Raw genomic sequence first — 18,216 nt, 5'->3', positions numbered from 1 at the left:
CCCCCGCCGTCGCCCCGCTCGCCGGCCGGCCTCCGCAGCGCCCCAGGTGGCCGCGGGCAGGGCGGCCCGGAGCGTTCGCTCCGCCTCCGCCGCCTCCGCCTGCCTCCCCGCCGCCCGGCGCTCGGTCGACCCTTCTCCTGCCCCCGCCCGGCCGGCGATGGACGCGGCCTCTCCCCGCTGCCGCCGGCGGCTGCGCGCGGGCCTCGCTTTGAACCGCAGGGCCTGAGGAGCCGCGCGCCGGGGTCGGGACCCGCGCGGGCCGCCGCGCTCGGGGGGGACCCCTCGCTTCCTTGTCACCGGGTCCCCGCGGAGGAAGGGGAGGGACGGAGACGCGCGCGGCTTTTCCTGTGCCGCCTGCCTGGCTCGACCTGCGCGGCCTGCGGCTTCCTGGGAACTCGAGGGCCGCGGCCGGGCCTGCCTCTGCCCGCGGCCTGCTGGGCGCTGGAAACGGAGCTTCTCGGGACGACGAGGCGGGGTAAGGGCCCGCGGTGAGGGCGGGCGGGGGCGAAGGCGCCGTCGGCAGGCCGGGCCTGCGCGAGGATCCGGGTCGCGGAGCCCAGCGGCGGGCGCGGAGCTGGACCCCGGCGCGGTGAGGCAGGCCGCCCGCCGCCGCCTCGGAGCCTCGGCCCCTTTGTTCCCCTCCCGGGGCCCTCCCGGGCCGGGCTTGCGGGCGCCGGGGCTCCGGCTCGCTCCCTCGTCCTTGATGAGGCCGGGCTGCCCGGCGGGGACCGGGGACGTCCCGCCGGGCCTCCGAGTTCCGGGCCGACCGGCGGCTTCCTCTGGCAGGCTGGCTGCCTCTCCCGAACTTGGCCCTCCTCCCCGAGGCAGGTAGCTCGGCGAGCCCGGCCGGGGGTCGGCGTCGCGGCCCGGGCCTTGCTCGGGCCGAGGCTGGCGGGGCAGCCCCGCCGGGCGCCGCCGATGGCTGCCCGCCGCGACCCGCCTCTTGGTTCCCACAGCGGCAGGTGGATTGCGTGGGACCCAGAGCTGTGCCTTGCTCAGGCGCTGGTGTCTGGCACTCGCCTGCCTCGACTTCTCGATTTTATTTTTTAGAAGAAAAACTAACTGCCCCATCCTGGGGGAACCGAGAGGGGCCTGTTACTCTTATTTTTGGTTTGGTAATCTGTTAGTTGCATTTACTTTAGTACTAAAAAAAAGTTTTAAGGAAATTTGCCAGGATTGCCAGTTCTAGCCGGTATTTCCCCCCATAGATAGATTTCATATCTAATTACTGTTTGTATTTGGACACGTTTCGGAGTAAGTTTGAGAATTCAAATTTGTAAAGTTGTTGGGAAAGGAGAAATTCAATTTGATGGGGAATTCGATCGGAAAAGTGGTTTCCGTAAAAGACTGGATCTGACCCCTATCTGAAGCCGCATTTTTTTTCTTTTTCTTTCTTTTTTTTTTTTTTTTTTTGTGGGGGAGGAATTGCAGGGAGGAGTTCCCTGGTAAAAGAACTTTTTTGTAGGTGGTGTTTGCTTTTTGGCACAGACATTGGTGATAACAGTAGTGGGATCCAAAGCTTGTTTCACTGTGTTTGACAAAGACAGCTCTGGTTTCTAGTTAACTAGCAACCTAATCAGCATATATTCTCGTATTAAACTGTTTTGTATATAGTGTATCTGAACATTAGGCCCAGGGAGTAGAGGGAGGTCGGAAACTGCTGCATATTCAGCATACTTTTTGAAGTAATACTTTGAAGTTTGGAAAGTTTAGAAATCAGGTGTTTTTATTTATTGGTGTGTGTGTCTGTGTGTGTCGCAGTGCAGTGTGGAAATCAGAGCACAACTGTTGCCTGTACACACAAACACCAGTTTGAAGAACTCACAGAAACGTGGTTCCAGCAGATAAACAAAGGGTAAACAGAGGCTGACAGTTCTGAGCAAATATTTGAAAACCCCGTTGTTTTCCTTTTTCAATTTAGGCTGAGCAGCCCTGTGAAGACCATGGCAGATGTGGACCCTGACACGCTGCTGGAATGGCTGCAGATGGGGCAGGGAGATGAGAGGGACATGCAGCTGATAGCCCTGGAGCAGCTCTGCATGCTGCTTCTGATGTCCGACAACGTGGACCGGTGTTTCGAAACGTAAGACGCTCCCTCATCTTCCTCCAGGGTCCATGTGACGCCTGTTTCCACCATTTGCTGGCTTAAGTTTGGGTGAAAACTGCTAGTGAGTTTTAAAACATCCTTTCAGACACTTCTGTAGTTATCTGTTTACTTTGTTGAGAAATAAAAAGTGGGGGGTAATGGAGCCCTGGTAATGATGACCATGATTCTGTAAACACATACTTGCTGCATGAATATGAATTAGGAGTACCAATATTAACCCATAGCTTGCTTGAGTCAGTTAGGAAGCTTCCCATAAACTGAAAAGAATGTAAATGTTTATCGTCTTTAAAGCTGACTGTACCATATGACTGGCTGACCTGGAGAATATGATCAGACCTGCTCTTTTCTGTTGGTTTTCCTATGTCATTATGCTTTTGTTAAAATAACTTTCTAGGTTTTAAGTTTCATTATGAGAAATTACATTGGATGTTACATATATAGCATACTTTTTGAAGTAATACAGAAGCTTTGAAGTTACATTTTTATCTTCGTGTGTATGAGTGCCTGCGTGCCGTGGTGTGCATGTGGCTATCAGAGGGTCACCTTTGGGAGTTGACTTCTCATTTCAGCATGTGGGTTCTAGGATTGAACTCAAGTTTTTAGGCTGTGTGGTAAGTACCTTACCAGCGGAGCCATCTTACCATTCCAAATTTGGAGAGTTTTAAACAGTTTTATTCTGAGATGATAATAGAGAGCTTGCATAAAAATACTAAAAGAAAATTCCCTGCTAGATAGGCCACTATGGCCATATTTTTCCTCATGTGTGATTCTGGTTCAGTAAAAGAATAAACATTATGAATTCATTTACATTTACAGTTCTGAATTCCAATGTCATTAAAACCTTTTTATACGTGCTCTAATGCTATTTAAAGGTAATTAGAAGATATTTGATATGTTGGCTTAAAGTTGGTATAGTTAATGTCTTTGAGGTGGGAATATTACTTGCTAAATCCACCTTGTCTTTTCAGATTTTCTCTTTTGCTTTTTCAGTAATATTTGGGTTTTTGTTAAAACAGTATTATTTTAGCTGGATTTGGTGGCTCATGCCTTTAATTCCAGCACTTGGGAGGTAGAAGTTAAAGGAGCAGGAGTAAAGGGTCGGCCTTGGCTGCATAGTATGCTCCAGGCAGCCCGAACAATAGGGAGGTTTTGTTTTGTTTTGTTTTTTTTTTGGGGGGGGGGTTCTTTTTGAGACAGGGTTTCTCTGTGTAGCCTTGTCTATCCTGGACAGGATTTGTAAACCAGGCTGGTCTTTTTAAAAAAAAAATATTTTTTAAGATTTATTTATTACATATACAGTTTTCTGCCTGCATGTACACCAGATCTCATCTTAGGCGGTTGTAAGCCGCCATGTGTTGTTGGGAATTGAACTCAGGACCTGTGGAAGAGCATCTAGTGCTTTTAACCTCTGAGCCATCTCTCCAGCCTTAGGCTGGCCTTGAACTCAAAGCGATCCACATGCCTCTGCCTCCCTGAGTGCTGGGATTACAGGTGTGCACCACCACTCTCAGTTTATATGAGATCTTATTTCAAGAGAAAGAAAGATAGATGAAAGCAAGGGTGCCCAGGGAGATGGCTCAGTGGTAAGGGCTCTTATTGCTAAGGCAGAGGACATGGGTTCAATGCCCAGAACCTGTGTGTAGAAAGAACAAGGTCTGCTAAGTTGTCCTCTGACATCATTGCACACACAGAGTTGATAGAAGGTCTTATAAACAAACCTCCACACCACAGTGGTTTGTTTAACTCCCTGTATCAGGAGATTTTTTTTTTAAAAAGATCTATCTATCTATCTATGTATCTGTGTGTGTATCTATCTATCTATCTATCTACATTTATTTATTTATTTATTTATTTATTTTTCTGCCTGTATGCATGCCTAAATGCCAAAAGAGGACACCAGATCTCATCATAGATGGTTATGAGCCACAATGTGGTTGCTGGGAATTGAACTCAGGACCTTTGGAAAAACAGCCATTTGCACTTAACCTCTGAGCCATCTCTCCAGCCTCTATCAGTAGATTTTTAAGAGCATAGTTTCTCCATTGATAGCCTATTTCAGCAGGATTTATGGAAACACGAAGTGGAGTTTTAAATGTTCATGTTTCATTACAAAGTCCATTAGCTTGAGTTAATTTTTGTTCTAAAGTTTCATTTATATGTTTGTATATATGTGTCTGCATTCATGCAGTGTGCCTGAAGAGGCTAGAGGGTGTTCCCCCTGGAACTAGATTTACAGGTGCTTTTAGGCCACCTGCTATGGTGAGAACTGAGTCCTGGTTCTCTTCAAGAGCTTTAGTGATCTTCACTGCTGAGCCATCGTTCAGGTGCACTTAATGCATTTTAGAAAGTCATTCTTGGTCCTTGGGTGTAGCTTGATGGTAGTTTACTTAGTATGGGGTTAGGTCCCTAGCTGGGGGAAAAGTCATGCTTGCCAGTTAGCTGTTGTTTTATATTTTGTTAAGTGCTTTTTCTCTCACCACCATACACTTTTTTGTTTCTTAAAAAAAAAAAAAGATACTGAGGTTTTCTGTTCTTTAAAACATGGTTGCTCTGTGTAGCCTTGGCTGCCCTGGACTTGATTTGTAGACTAGGCTAGCCTGGAACATACATTGGTCACCTGCTTCTGCTCCCCCCAGAGCTCTGGGATTAAAGGTGCGAATCACTACTGCCAGGCTGCTATCTGACAAAATAGACTTCAAACCAAAACTAATCAGAAATAGGGAAGGACACTACATATTCAGCAAAGGAAAAATCACCAAGATGACCTTTCAATTCATAACATCTATGTTCCAAACATAAAGGAGCCCAAATAGAGGAATTTATAACAGCATTTAAAGAAACTGTTACTACATTAAAACAATTCAGAGGACAATTCTAAAAAAAAAAACCAGCTTATTTATTTATTGGTGTGTGTGTATGTGTGGTGAACATGCATGCTATGACGTGTGTGTGTGTGTGTGTGTGTGTGTGTGTGTGTGTGTAGGGTATGTACATGCCATGAAATGGGTGTGATGGGAAAATGTGTTTGTTTTATGTGCATGGATGTTTTCCTGAGTGTATGTCTGTGCCCCTTGTGCATGCTTGCATGCCCACAGGCCAGAAGAGGATGTTGGGTCCTCAGAACTGGAGTTACAGATGGCTTATGGGCCACTATGTGAGTGTGGCGAATTGAACTCAGTAAGTGTTCTTAGCTGCTGAGCCACCTCTCCTCTCCTGAAAGAGAATTTTGAAAAGGGAAATTTTAACAAAGCGAAGTTGATTCTTATGAAAAATTCTGCATCTAAATAAAACAAAACAGCTATGTTAAATTTTCTACTTTCCCTTCCATCTCTTTTTCATATTTTGTGTAATGAAATTTTAGGAAGAATGAGATTAACATTAATTCAGCTCTGATGTACTGTGTAAAGGAATAAGGATTTTTTTTATTTTAAAGATGTGTTTATTTTTATCTTACTTGTATGAGAGTTTTGTCTGCATGTGCAGCATGTGTGCAGGCACCCTTTGGAGGCCGGAAGGGGTGTCAGCTTCCCTGGAGCTGGAGCTAAGATGACTGAGAGCTCTCATGTGGTGTGGGAAACGGAGTCCCGGTCCTCTGCAAGAGTAGTGTGTGCTCTTAACCTTTGAGTTCTCTCTCCAGCCCCAGGGTATGTTCAGTGAGACCGGTTAGTCCTGTTTCAGGTAGCACAGCAGTTATGTACTCAAAATAGACATCTGTTTACATTTTGTGACTTTTCTTTTTCTTCTTCAGCCACCCCTCTTACTAACCGTTGCTTCCTCCCTCATTTTTACTTTATTAAAAAAAATGTGAAAATTTACTTATGATGATGTGTTCTGATGTGTGTGTGTGTGTGTGTGTGTACTTGCCTTTACCCTGTGGCGCATGTGGAGGTCAAAGGATAACTTGTAGGAGCTAGTTTTGTCCTCTCATTCTGTTCTGGGGGTTGAATTTAGGTAGTTAGATGACCGCTTGCTGGCCCTGTTTCCCCTTGACATCTTGGTTTGCTTTCATCACTCTATGACCATACACTTTTTCCACAAGAAGTTACCTTGATATGCTGGGTGCTGGTGCTCGCCTTTAATCCCAGTACTAGGGAGGCAAAGGCGGTCTGTAAGGCCAGCCTGGTCTACAGAGTGAGTTCCAGGATGGCCAGGGCCACACAGAGAAACCCTGTCTCAAAAAAACAAAATAAAAGTTACTTTGTTACTTTTGGTTATGGCATTATGGCCCTTGGTTCAAGTTCTTTTCATTAAAGATTTATTTTTATTGTATGTGTATGAGTGTTTTGCCTGTATGTATGCACTTGTGTCTTCAAGTGGGTGTTAGATCCCCTGCAACTGGAGTTACATGTGGCTATAAGGCACCTTGTGAGTGCTGGGAACCAAACCTGGGTCCTCTGCAAGAGCAGCAAGTGCTTTAACCGCTGAGCCATCTCTTTGGTCCCTAGGTTCAACTTCTTGTCTCCTTAGCTTCTGAGAACCTTATTTTGTTCTTCTGTAAAATGACTGTTATCTCATTTCAGTGGATTTCTTGTGGGGATTAGTGGAGAGCATATATGTGAGAAAAATGTTTCAAGTGAAGAAGAGCTATAATACCTAACTTTGAATTATATTTTGGTTATTTCCTGAAGTGATTAACTTGTGAGTCTGTCTTGTTTTTAGACACATTATTGTGTAGCCTGGATTGGCCTAAAATTTACCTAGCCAAGGAAGCCTTAGATTCTCCTGCCTCCACCTCTCAAGTGCTGGGATTACAAGTATGTGCCACCCAGCCTGGCTTTGTTTTCTTTTGTTTGTTTTTTGAAACAGGGTTGTCTCTAGTCCCGTCTGGTGTAGAACTCACCGCGTAACATGGGCTGGCTTCCAGCCGAGAGGGAGCGCTTGCATTTCATTTGTGCCCCACATCTGACTCTCCTTCTGCCTTAGCCTCCTCAGTGCTGGGATTTCATGCAGAAAGCCCCACATCCAGCTTTTACAACCTTTAAAGTCGAGCCAGGTGCTGCGTTGCATGTCTGTAATCCCAGCACACAGGGAGGCTCTGAGTTCGAGGAGGCCAGCCTGGTTGACAAAGGAAGTCCAGTACTGCCAAGGCTACATAAAGAAACCCTGTCTAAAAACAAACAAACAAACAAAAAAAAAAGGGAAAATCTTTTAAAGTCAACAACTAGGGCAGATGAAAAACAAGATGTGCATATTTTTAATATGCCAGAGAAAATCTTCTAGTTTGATTTCATAAGGTTAATCTAAATTATGTCTGATAAATCAGAACATGCCCATATATTTGATACATTTTGCCTGATTTGCTTGTAATGAAGCGTGCCTGCTTTGCTAGTGAAGGCAGGTGGTGTGTGGGAAGCCATGGCTTTTGAAATGGGTTAGAGCGAGTTGAGTCCACCGTCATTGCAGGGCTAGGAGTAGTCCTGTGGGAGGCTTTCAAGCCTGACTCCTAATCCTTGTTGGGTTTTATGAAAATCAAGTGAGAGTTATATGTTAGTGTAGTGTTTTTTTGCATCATAGTTAAATGCTTTTCCCGCTGAAAATGTTCCTGAGTCTCTCTGGTTTGGTTTTGAATAGCTTTCTTTTTGGAAAGATACTTTTTGTGGTGCTGCACAGGTTCTTAATGCCTGCACTTCCCAAGGCCGTGTTTCCAGGGGTAAAGTAAACTGAAGGTTCATTTGTAATTATCATTAGCCTCTCAAATATAATAGGAGTCATTACATAATGGGTAGTCTTTGAGAAAATGGTTTTATTGCATTTGCTGTTCATGTCTATAATTCCAGTGCTTGGGAGGCTGAGGCAGGAGGATTATCAAGAGTTTGAGGCCAGCCTGGGGTGTCGAGTGAAACCCTGTTTCAAAAGACAAACAAAAAAGGAAGTTACTTGATTGAGGGATAATTCACATTATACGATGACTGAGGGATTTTGGCAAGAAGCAGTGCTATCAGGCAGGGGAGTGTGCCCTAATGGAGCACTGGCTAGATTGGAGAGGCTTCCGTGTGTGATGAGCGGTTTTATTACAGGAGCATGGGGAGTGTACTGGAATGCTGTGCGTGCTATGATGGTCTTTTTTATTTTTAATTTTGTGCGTCTGTTCACCTACCCAGTCCTTGAATTTGTCTTTTAAAACTGTTGCTTAGATCAGGTATGGCAGAATATACCTATAACCCAGAGGCCAAGGTAAGACTTTGTCTCAGAACAAGTCACAGGCTGGGGTTTCAGCTTCATACTAAGACACCTGCACATGCCAAACTTAGTGTGCTCGGTCTCCAGCACTCTGAAAGGGCTCCTCTGGAAAGGGCTGATGGCTTTGTTTGATCACTAGAGCTCACTGGAAGAGGAGGCTGGACTCCTGCAGTTTGTCCTCTGACTTCCACATATATATGATAGCACACATAATCAGTGTGGATGTTGTGTATGCTATCACAAGTAAATAAATGCAATTACATACAAAACAGAGTGAAGCAACCCTAGCAGATGGCATGCAGAAGCAAGTAGAGTAGGTTCTCCTGCACAGGGGCAGACCTGTGAAAACCTAACTACTGCCTTACTGCCACTCCTCCCAAGTGCTTTTTTTTGGTAATTTTCATTTTAACTTTGTTTTTACAAGCTGTAGTTAACATAGAAGAGGCTTATGTTATTATTTTCAATTTTATTTATTTAATGAAGTAGAGTTGGGGATACTTTTTCTAATTTTTAAAACATGATTTATTTTATGTACACTTGTTTTGCCTGTATGTACATCTGTGTGTAGGGTGTCAGGTCTCCTGGAACTGAAGCTACAGACAGTTGTGAGCTGTCATGTGGATGCTGGGAATTGAACCCAGGTCCTCTGGAACAATATACAGTGCTCTTAACTGATAAGCCATCTCTCCAGCCCCATGTTTTTGTAATTTTTTTATTACATCTTATTTAGTGTGTGTGTGGGGGGGGGGGGCATGCATGCTGTTGGAGGCCAGAGGGCAGTGTGCAGGGTTTGTTCTCTCCTACCATGTAGGCCCACGAGTGCCTTCAAAGCCTTTTTTAAAAACAAGGTCTCACTATATAGTCCTGCCTGGCCTGGAACTTACTGTATAGACCAGGCTGGCCTCAAACTCAAGAAGTCTGCCTGCCTCTGCCTCCTGTGTACAGGGATTAAAGGCGTGTGCCACTGTGCCAGGCTAAAAGACTTTAAAGACTAATTTTAAGCATGAAGGTTAGCAGAAAGAAGGCATTTCTGAAGATCCACCCAGAGCTTGGGTATAGACTTCTCAAAGAGAGTTAGAGTTTGCTGGAAGACATTGTGGTGGGTGGCCCTCAGGAATCATCTCCCTTTTTTTTTTCTTTTTTTACAGGAAGGTTTCATCTGTTTTTAATTTTTATTTTTTAATAGTTTATTTAATTTTATTCTTTGTGCATTGGTATGAAGGTATCAGAATCCACATAATTGGAGACAGTTGTGAGCTGCCCTGTGGGTGCTAGGAATTGAGCTCAGGTCCTTTGGAAGAACAGACAGTGCTCTTAACCACTGAGCCATCTCTCCATCCCTCAGCTACCCTTTTGATTTAAACGTTATTACTTATTTATCATTATTATTGGGTGTAGATGCATATGGTAGGGGCAGTACATGAGCTTACCTAACTAGCATGAATATACCAGCCGGATGACAAGGTTGTGGTAGAGTTGGTGTTCTCCTAGTTTTATATGGGCTCTGGGAGTTAAACTCAGGTCATCAGGTTTGTGAGGCAGGCACCTTTGCAAATGAGCCATCTCGCCAGCCACACCCATTCTTTTTTGAGACATGTCCCAATGGAACATGAGGCCTGCCAGTTAGAGTACTCTGGCTGACCTCAAGCTGTCCACGTCTCCACCTCTCCAGTCCTGGGAATATAAACTCATGACAGCAGGCCCAGCTGTTTGTTCTGTTTTAGTTAAAAAAATCATATTTATGTGTGTGTTTGTCTGTGTGTCTTTGTATCTTTGTGTGTGTTAGTGTGTGTCTATGTCACAAATGCACCACATGTCAGAACAGCTTTCTAGAGTTGCACATGGACTCAGGAATCAAATTCAAATCCTCAGGCCATTTTAAAACTTATTTATGAGTAGGTATGTGTGTGTCTGAGTGTGGGTATGTGTGTATGAATGCAGGTGCTCTCAGAGGCCAGAAGTGTCAGATCTCCTAGAGCTGGAGTTATAGACATCGTTGTAAGCTGTTTGATATGACAGAGGAACCAAACTCTGCTCCTCTGCAAGAGGAGCACATTCTCTTAGCCATTGGGTCATCTTTCCAGCCCTTTAAAGACATTTCAACAGATTTTAAGTGTGGATGTTTTGGGAGAATAAGATGTACACCTGAGTGGAAGTGGCATACACCTTTAATCCCAGTGCTATGGAAGCAGAGATCTCTGAGTTTAAGGTCAGCCTGGTCTACAGAGTGAGCTCCAGGACAGCCAGGGCTACACAGTGAAATCCTATCTCGATAAAACATTTGAAAAAAAAAAAAGGTAGGACATATACAAGTGTGGGAAGCTCATGCTGGAGAGTTGCCAGAGGCTATTTTAAAATAAACTCTCTAAGTACATTTTTAAATTCCCCACATTCATTTTGAGTATAGTAAATAGTAGAGGATCTGAACAACACATAGACTAATTCTTCAGGTCTCATCATAATTTTTAAATGCTGACGTTGCTGTGAGCATCGTCTCATGTAGCTCACACTGGTCTCCAGTTGGCTGTGTAGCCAAGAATGACCTTAAACCTTCAGCTCTTCTGCTTTCCCCACCCAAGTACTGGGATTCCAAGTGTGCTACAGTGTCCATCTTACGCTGTGCTGGGTGTCCAGCTCAGGGCTCTGTGTATGCTAGACAAGCCCTCTACCACCTGAGCTACATCCCCAGCCCTCAACAAACTCTGCTCTTTTCATTTTTTTTTTCCTGTAACTTAGGGCCCACTTATAATTTCTAAACTTACTAACCTGACACTTTTCTTCAACATCGCCACTAGGAAAGATGTCTCAAATGTTGTCATGAGCAAATCCAACTCCAGATGCAGTCTTTCAAAACAGTCATCTTTGGCTGGGAGTGGTGGTGTACGCCTGTAATCTCAGCATTTGGGAGGCCAGAACAGGAGAACTGTCAAAAATTTGAGGCCAGCTTGGGCTGTGTAGTAAGTAAGACCCTGTCACAGAACAAAACAAACAAGCCTTTTTTCATTGTCTTTCTGTGACTGGTAGGTACCATTATCCACCTTCTTCCTTTCACACACTCTCTCAAACCCCAACATTGAGCAAATCCAGACTCTCTCAAAACTATCCTTTTGCTTTTTTTTTTTTTTTTTGGGGGGGGGGTGTCTGTGGAATTGGGGAGGATAAATAAGACAGGTTCTTATTGTGTAGCCCTGGCTGGCCCGGAACTTGCTGTGTAGCTAAGGATGATGAACTTCTGCTCTGCAGAGTGCTGGCATTGCAGGTGTGTACTGAGGCGCCTGGCCTATGGCGTGCTGGAGATTGGGCTCCGGGCTTTGTGCATTGTAGGTGAGCATCCTGCCAGCTGAGCTATGGCTCCAGCTTCCCAGCCCTTTTAAACACTCTGTATTTTGAGGCAGAGTCTTACACTTACTAGTTACGCTGGCCTTGAACTTGGTCCTTTTGCTTTAAACTCCCAAATAGCTGGGATTATAGCTTGAACCTCAGACCTGCTTGATGTGTTTTATACTTTGAGTGGGTGACTCATCTATATTAATTTTATAGAATCTTCTATTGGTCATGTGGAAAATACTTTCCACTGAGTTGAACAGATATTTTAAATGTTGGTATAGTTCATTCTACCAGTATAAAAAACTCACATTGTTACTGTGACTGTTACTGTATTAAAAACGTCTTTATTGGGATGTTGTCAGCTCTTTATGGCAAATATATTCTCCAAAATTGTAATTTTTGCTTGAAGGTTTGAATTTCTTTTAAAATTATAATTTAGTCTGTATACAATGTTCTGTCTGCATGTACGCCTGCAGAAGAGGGCACTAGATCTCATTATAGGTGGTTTTGAGCCACCAAGTGGTTGCTGGGAATTGAACTCAGGACCTCTGGGAGAGCAGCCAGTGCCTTTAACCTCTGAGCCATCTCTTCAGCCCATTGAATTATTATTATTTTTTTAATTTGTTTTTCGAGACAGGATTTCTCTATGTAGTCCTGGCTATCCTGGACTTAGTTTGTAGACCAGGCCGGCCTTGAACTCAGAGATCCGCCTGCCTCTGACTCTCTGGGAGCACAGGCGTGTGCCACTGGGCCCAGCTTGAAAGTTTTTATAATGGGTAACAAGCCCCATTAATTGTTTTACTTGGAGTAGAGGTATGCTTCATTAATTTTAGAGGAAATGTTTACCAGATATCATTTTTTAAAGATTTATTTACTTATTGTATATGAGTGCACTATTTGCGCATATACCTGCATGCCAGGAGAGGGCATCAGATCCCAGTATAAATGGTTGTGGGCCACCATGTGGTTGCTGGGAATTGAACTCAGGACCTCTGGAAGAGCAGACAGTGCTCTTAATCTCTAAGCCATCTCTCCAGCCCACCAGATATTTTTATTACATTTATTTACTTATTTATTTACTTGTTTGTTTATTTGGTGTGTGTGTGTTAGCTACAGTGAGTCTTGTACAACTCAACGTTTAGAGTCATTCTCTTATTATATGAGTTCCTTGGGAATTGAACTCAGGTTATCAGGCTTGTTGGCATGTTCCTTTACTTGCCGAACCATCTCACCAGCTGTTTGCCAGATACTGAGCCTGTATAATTAGTTTGTTGATGTTCTTTGAATAAAAATGTTACCGAAAGAAAATAGCCACTGGTTCAATTCGCAGACCATCGAACAGGCATTTTTCACTGACAAGCTATTATTTGGTTATGTAGAAGTGCTTTGTGCTTAGTTCTCATTTTCTTTGTAGATATTAAAAAGATTTGTATCTGAAAGGTTCAGGTTTAGCAAAATTAATCATTTTGTTGCTTCATCAACATTATTCTTTGGTGAAATTGGCTTTTATTTTCCTGTTAGTTCCTGGCAATGAAGAAATAGTTAGCATCAGCTGTAGTATTTAGCTAGTGTCCTCATCATGATAAAGCACTGACAGTATTTTTGATAGTTTTGGAGACAGGTTCTCACTGTGTAGCCCTGGCTATCCTGGAACTCACTCTGTAAATCAAGCTGAACTCACAGTATTGCACCTGCCTCTGCCTCCCCAGTGCTGGGGTTAAAGGTGGAGCCACCAGCTTCAGCAGCGTTATCCTTGCTGCTACATCATTAGTGCACTTGTCCACATAGGAAACAGTGGTTCCAGAGAGAGCTGTGTGATTGAATACCATTGAGGTCCAGTGGAAGGAAGACTGAAAGGTGTCCCTTGTATGTTAGCATCATTCTCAAGTAGACTGGCAGTGAGTACAGAGGTGAGCGGACTGAGGAGAGAGCGGAACATGAAGACGTGGAGACAGAATTTACAGAGAAATTTTTGAGTTAGTTGTAAAGGAAAAGGATCTGGGTCAGAGGATAAATAACCCATAGTGTGAACTGGCTTTTATGTGGGGCAGTACTGTCTTTTTCAGTTCTGCGGGTCAGACCTGAGGCTTTGTTGTCTTAGTTAAGAGCTGTACACTGAGCTCCAGCCCCAGCCTTGAGCCTTAAGCTTCTAATGTGCACCCTGAGAATCCCCTGCGGCTCTTGTTAAAACAGACATTCTGATTAAGTTGTCAACATTCCTTTAAATTAAAAAAAAAAAAAATTATGTGTGAGTGTTTTGCCTGCATGTATGTCTGTGTACAGTGTGTGTGCCTAGTGTTTTAGAGGCCAGAAGATAGCATTGGATGCCCTGGAACTGAATTTACAGAGTTTAGTTATGAGCCACTGTGTGGATGCTGGGAATCAAACCTGGGTCCTACATAAGTGACAAAGTGCTTTCAGCCACTGAAACATATGTCTAGGCGTGGTCTGTATTCCTAATATGCTTCTTGGTAATGCAAAAACAATTTGCCAGAAAATTCCGCATTCCTGTAATCCTAGCATTTGAGAGGCTGAGGCTCCCCAAGAGTTTGAGGCCAGCCAGGGCTATGCAGCAAGTCTGGCTCAAACACAACAAACAAACAAACAAACAAACTTCATTGGTTGGCAAACCTCAGATATACTGGTTGATCTAGAGAAAGGTAAACGGAAGCTGTGTGCAGTGTTTTGTTGTTTTTTTTTTTTGAGGCAGGGTTCCTCTGTGTAACCCTGGCTGTTCTGGAACTCACTCTGTAGACCAGGCTGGCTTTAAACTCACAGAAATCTGCTGGCCTCTGCCTCCCCAGTGTGAAATTAAAGGCGTACACCACTACCACTTGCCTGAAATTCTGAAGGTAATGACAGTGGTATTGTAATATGACTTTATGATCTACCATTGTACTGGGCCACGTTCATAACTACCCTAGCTGCATCAGGCATATTTGTAATTATAGGGAAAACACTTAAAGGTATAGGCATGGGCAAGGACTTTCTGAAAAAGGCCCAGATAGCTTAGGAAATCATTTCAAGAAATGGAATTGTGTAACATTAAAATTTTCTGTACAGCAAAGGAAATGGTCACCAGCCTAGAGAATGGGAGAAATTGTTTGCCAGTTATAAATCCCAGAGGTGATTAGTGTCTGGAACATAGGGAGGACTCACAGCCAGGCGTGGTGGCAGTCTGGAAGCTGAAAGAAAGGGACCGGAGCTCCTGATACCCTCTGCTATTGCCTACCGGCCATGACCAGTCTTTTTCTCCTGGGCCTCACCTCCCAAAGACTACTCTTCCCCAGCACTGCAGTCTGCCTGCCATGCTTTGAAGACGGGATCTCTGGTGGACATTCCAGATGTAGGCTAAGCAAGAGGCCAGAGTGTGAGAGAAAAGAGAAAGGGTAGGAAGGGATGGCGCAGTGGTTAGGAATGGGCACTGCTCTGCAAGGAACAGAGTTTGGTTCTAGCTCAGTTCCCAGCACCCATACTGGGTTACTCAATACAGTGTGTGTGACTCTAGGTCTATGCAATACACACACTAAATTATTTTTAAAGAAAGAGAAGAAAGATTATTTATGTTCTGACCTCCGTTTCAGTCTATCCGCAGTTTCAAGTCCTTGGTAGGACTTGGTAGACTTGTAGTCCACCCAAAGTCTGGTTATAATCATGGGGTGTGATAGACACTGATAAGCTTATGCTGTGTTGATTGCCACCAAAGTATAAATTTATTTTTTGTGACTAATTATAGGTACTTTTTTACTTTAAGATGGGGTTGTAGCCCAGTAAGTCCCTTGTTAATTGAAAATAACATCAGCTAAAAATGCATTTAATACACCTAAATTACTGAACATCATAGTTCATCAAAGAGATTGTTGGGAATATGAATTTTTGGTGTTATGCTAAGAAACACATAGGGTGAAAGTCATTCAGCAAGGAAATCTATTTGTCAAAAGGATGTGCTGAACCCAAGCCAGCTAGGAAGCATGCATGTCCAAAATGGCCTCTCTTTTTAATTCCTGACGTAGGTGATGATTCTCTCATCCCATTGGTGGCAGCTAACTTACAATCCTGCTGTAGTTAGCAAATTGGCACAAAGGAGAGGGGGGAATCCCTTGTTGGACTGCCTACCTTTGATAGCAAGGCTACATACACTGTGGTGCGGGTTGTTTACCCTCATGATACTGCCCTGACTGGGAGCTGCTGTGGCAGGCTGCCACTGCAGATCATGAGAGGCTATTTCTAGCCCAGGAAAAGGTCAGCATTCAAAAACTGCATTGGGCTTTCTTCTGAATGTGTGTTGCTTTCCTACCATTGTGGTCAAAATGTTTTGGTAATTTCCTATCTAGCCCAGGCTAGCTTTGAATTCACAGTGTAGGCTAAGATAGTCTCAAACTCCTGATCCTCCTGCCTCTGCTTCCTGAGTGCTGGGATTCCAGGTGTGTGCCTCCATGCCAGGTGTAAGTCTAAGCTGTGGGTATTTAGTTTCTGTTCAGTTCTGTATTAAAAACCTTCACACATGTGGCGGCCCCATGTCGATGTTGGCAGTCTTCCTCAGTGGCTCTTCTTCCTCATTCTTTAAGGCAGGGTCTCCCAGTCAAAGTCAGGGTTCACTTACAAGGCTAGTTTTAGAGCTAGTTTACTTCATGGAGCATAGGAATCAACTGATTGATTGGATGTGTAATTGTGGGGAATGGGAGAAAAAAAAAGGACGAATCTAAGGTTTAGGCTTTCTGGTTAGTTTACATTCGCTGTGATGGGAATTTGGGCGTATAGAGACGTAAAGCAGTGGTTATTTTAGACGTACTCACTTAAGAGACAGTGTTGATTCTAGCTGGAGACAGTGATAGGGAGTTGGTTTGAAGTCAAGTTGGGGAATTTGTTAGCGTTTTCAGAGAGACCCTTCGTAGGTAGATAATTCAGCCTGAGCTTTATGGTTGCTGAATAAGCTCTTAATTACTCTCTGTGAGCATGCCCTTCCTTGGTCAGCTTTGTGGTATGTGGATAGATCTATACCCTCATTAAATAAACTAAGGGAGTGAACAAAATCAATAGTAAGAAGAGGGAAGAGAAGGGATTCTAAGAGACTAGAATGAATAAGCTAGAAGGAAAAAAAGATGTGTATCATACTTACTGTAGGCAGTGGGGAAAATTTAGGTGCAGTGGACACTTAACGTTGATGCTGTAAACTTACAGTCAGGTCGGTTTTCCCGATTAAACAAGTGTGTGTGTGTGTGTGTGTGTGTGTGTGTGTGTGTGTGTGTATGTGTATGTGTATGTGTATGTGTGTGTTTGTTCTTTTGAGACTGGGTTTCTCTGTAGCCCTGGCTGTCCTGGACTCGCTGAGCTCTGGGGATCCCCCTGGCTCTGTCTCTTCAGTCCTGGGATTGTAGACACCTGCAGACACTGGGCCAGACTTTTCCTTGGGTGGTGGAGACCTGCAGTCATATCCTCATGTGGTCATGTCTCCATGCAGACGGTAAAGCACTCTACCTGCTGAGCCATCTCATCAGTCTCCAGAGTAAGAATTTTAAATGCGTATGAGTATACCGCTAACGCCTTAGTATGAAAATGACAGTATCTGCTGTGTGCCTTAGTTTAGGTCAGCCTGCCTACACAGAGAAACCCTGTCTCAGAGAGAGAAAAGGGAAGGAGGCCGAGAGACAGAGACGGAGACAGAAAGAAAAACATTTCCTTGTACAAAAGTCAAATATACATTAGGTGTCTTGTACTTTGACCGAGAACCTCATGAGGCAAAAGCCTGAATGAAGAATACCCTGGAACCTTGAGTTATGCCCATGGTTATTTCCAGGCCAGCCTGGGCTACATAGTTAAACCTTGTCTCAGAAAACCAAAAGGGAAAAGAAGGTATAGATTAGGAAAGATATAGGGAAAGAAAGATTTTCAATATAGTTGGCATATATTATGTAGAGCATCTTAGGTTTGTTTTTTTTTTTTTTTCCTCTCCCTTTGAAAAATAAAGTTAATTATACTTAAAAATTAGAGACTCCCTAAGGTTAAAACTTCATGGGCATTTTTCTTTACTCTTTTCCTTCAGTTACAGATATCAGCCAGGGTCATGTGCATGCTAGATAGGTAGTGCTCTACTGTTAGGTATATTCTTGGCCCTGTCTCTTTTAAACTGATTTGTCCCACAGAGGTTGATCAGGAGGGTCTTCATATTTTGGAGAACACACACACCATTTCCTCAGTTAGCAAAACCTCTTGTTTCCCTATTAAATACATGTCTTAGTTTCTGTTCTGTTACTGTGAAAAGATGCCATGACCAAGGTAACTTATAAATGAAAGCATTTAATTGGCTTGCTTACAGTTTTAGAGGGTTTATGCAGGGTCATTATGGTAGGAAACATGGCAGCAGGCAGGCAGGCAGGCCACTGGAGGAGTAGCTGGGAGCTTGTATTTTATCCACAAGGCAGCAGGCCAAGACGGGTGGGGGGAAGGAGAGAGAGAGAGAGAGAGAGAGAGAGAGAGAGAGAGAGAGACAGGAACAAAGACAGAGAGACTGACTCACTGACTCACTGACTCTGGGCCTGGCTTTTGAAACCCAAAAGACTACCCCCTCCCTGCTTCCCCCATCTTTCGACAAACCTCCAGTA

General features: G+C 44.0%; 1 protein-coding gene across 7 annotated transcripts in view; it reads left to right on the top strand.

The window, feature by feature from the left end:
- Positions 1–343: 343 nt before the first annotated feature.
- Positions 344–18,216, top strand: part of Hectd1 (HECT domain E3 ubiquitin protein ligase 1) — an 89,863-nt gene continuing 71,990 nt past the window's right edge. For all 7 annotated transcript variants that reach the window (XM_060387469.1, XM_060387472.1, XM_021654179.2 and 4 more), the window contains exons 1-2: positions 344–475; positions 1,922–2,083. In XM_060387469.1, the coding sequence (XP_060243452.1) occupies positions 1,944–2,083 (140 nt within the window). In that variant the 5' untranslated portion in view covers positions 344–475; positions 1,922–1,943. The remainder of the gene's footprint in view (positions 476–1,921; positions 2,084–18,216) is intronic.

Source organism: Meriones unguiculatus, chromosome 7 (assembly GCF_030254825.1).
Source record: "Meriones unguiculatus strain TT.TT164.6M chromosome 7, Bangor_MerUng_6.1, whole genome shotgun sequence".
Classification (NCBI taxonomy): domain Eukaryota; kingdom Metazoa; phylum Chordata; class Mammalia; order Rodentia; family Muridae; genus Meriones; species Meriones unguiculatus.
This window is presented reverse-complemented; position numbering and strand designations above follow the sequence as displayed.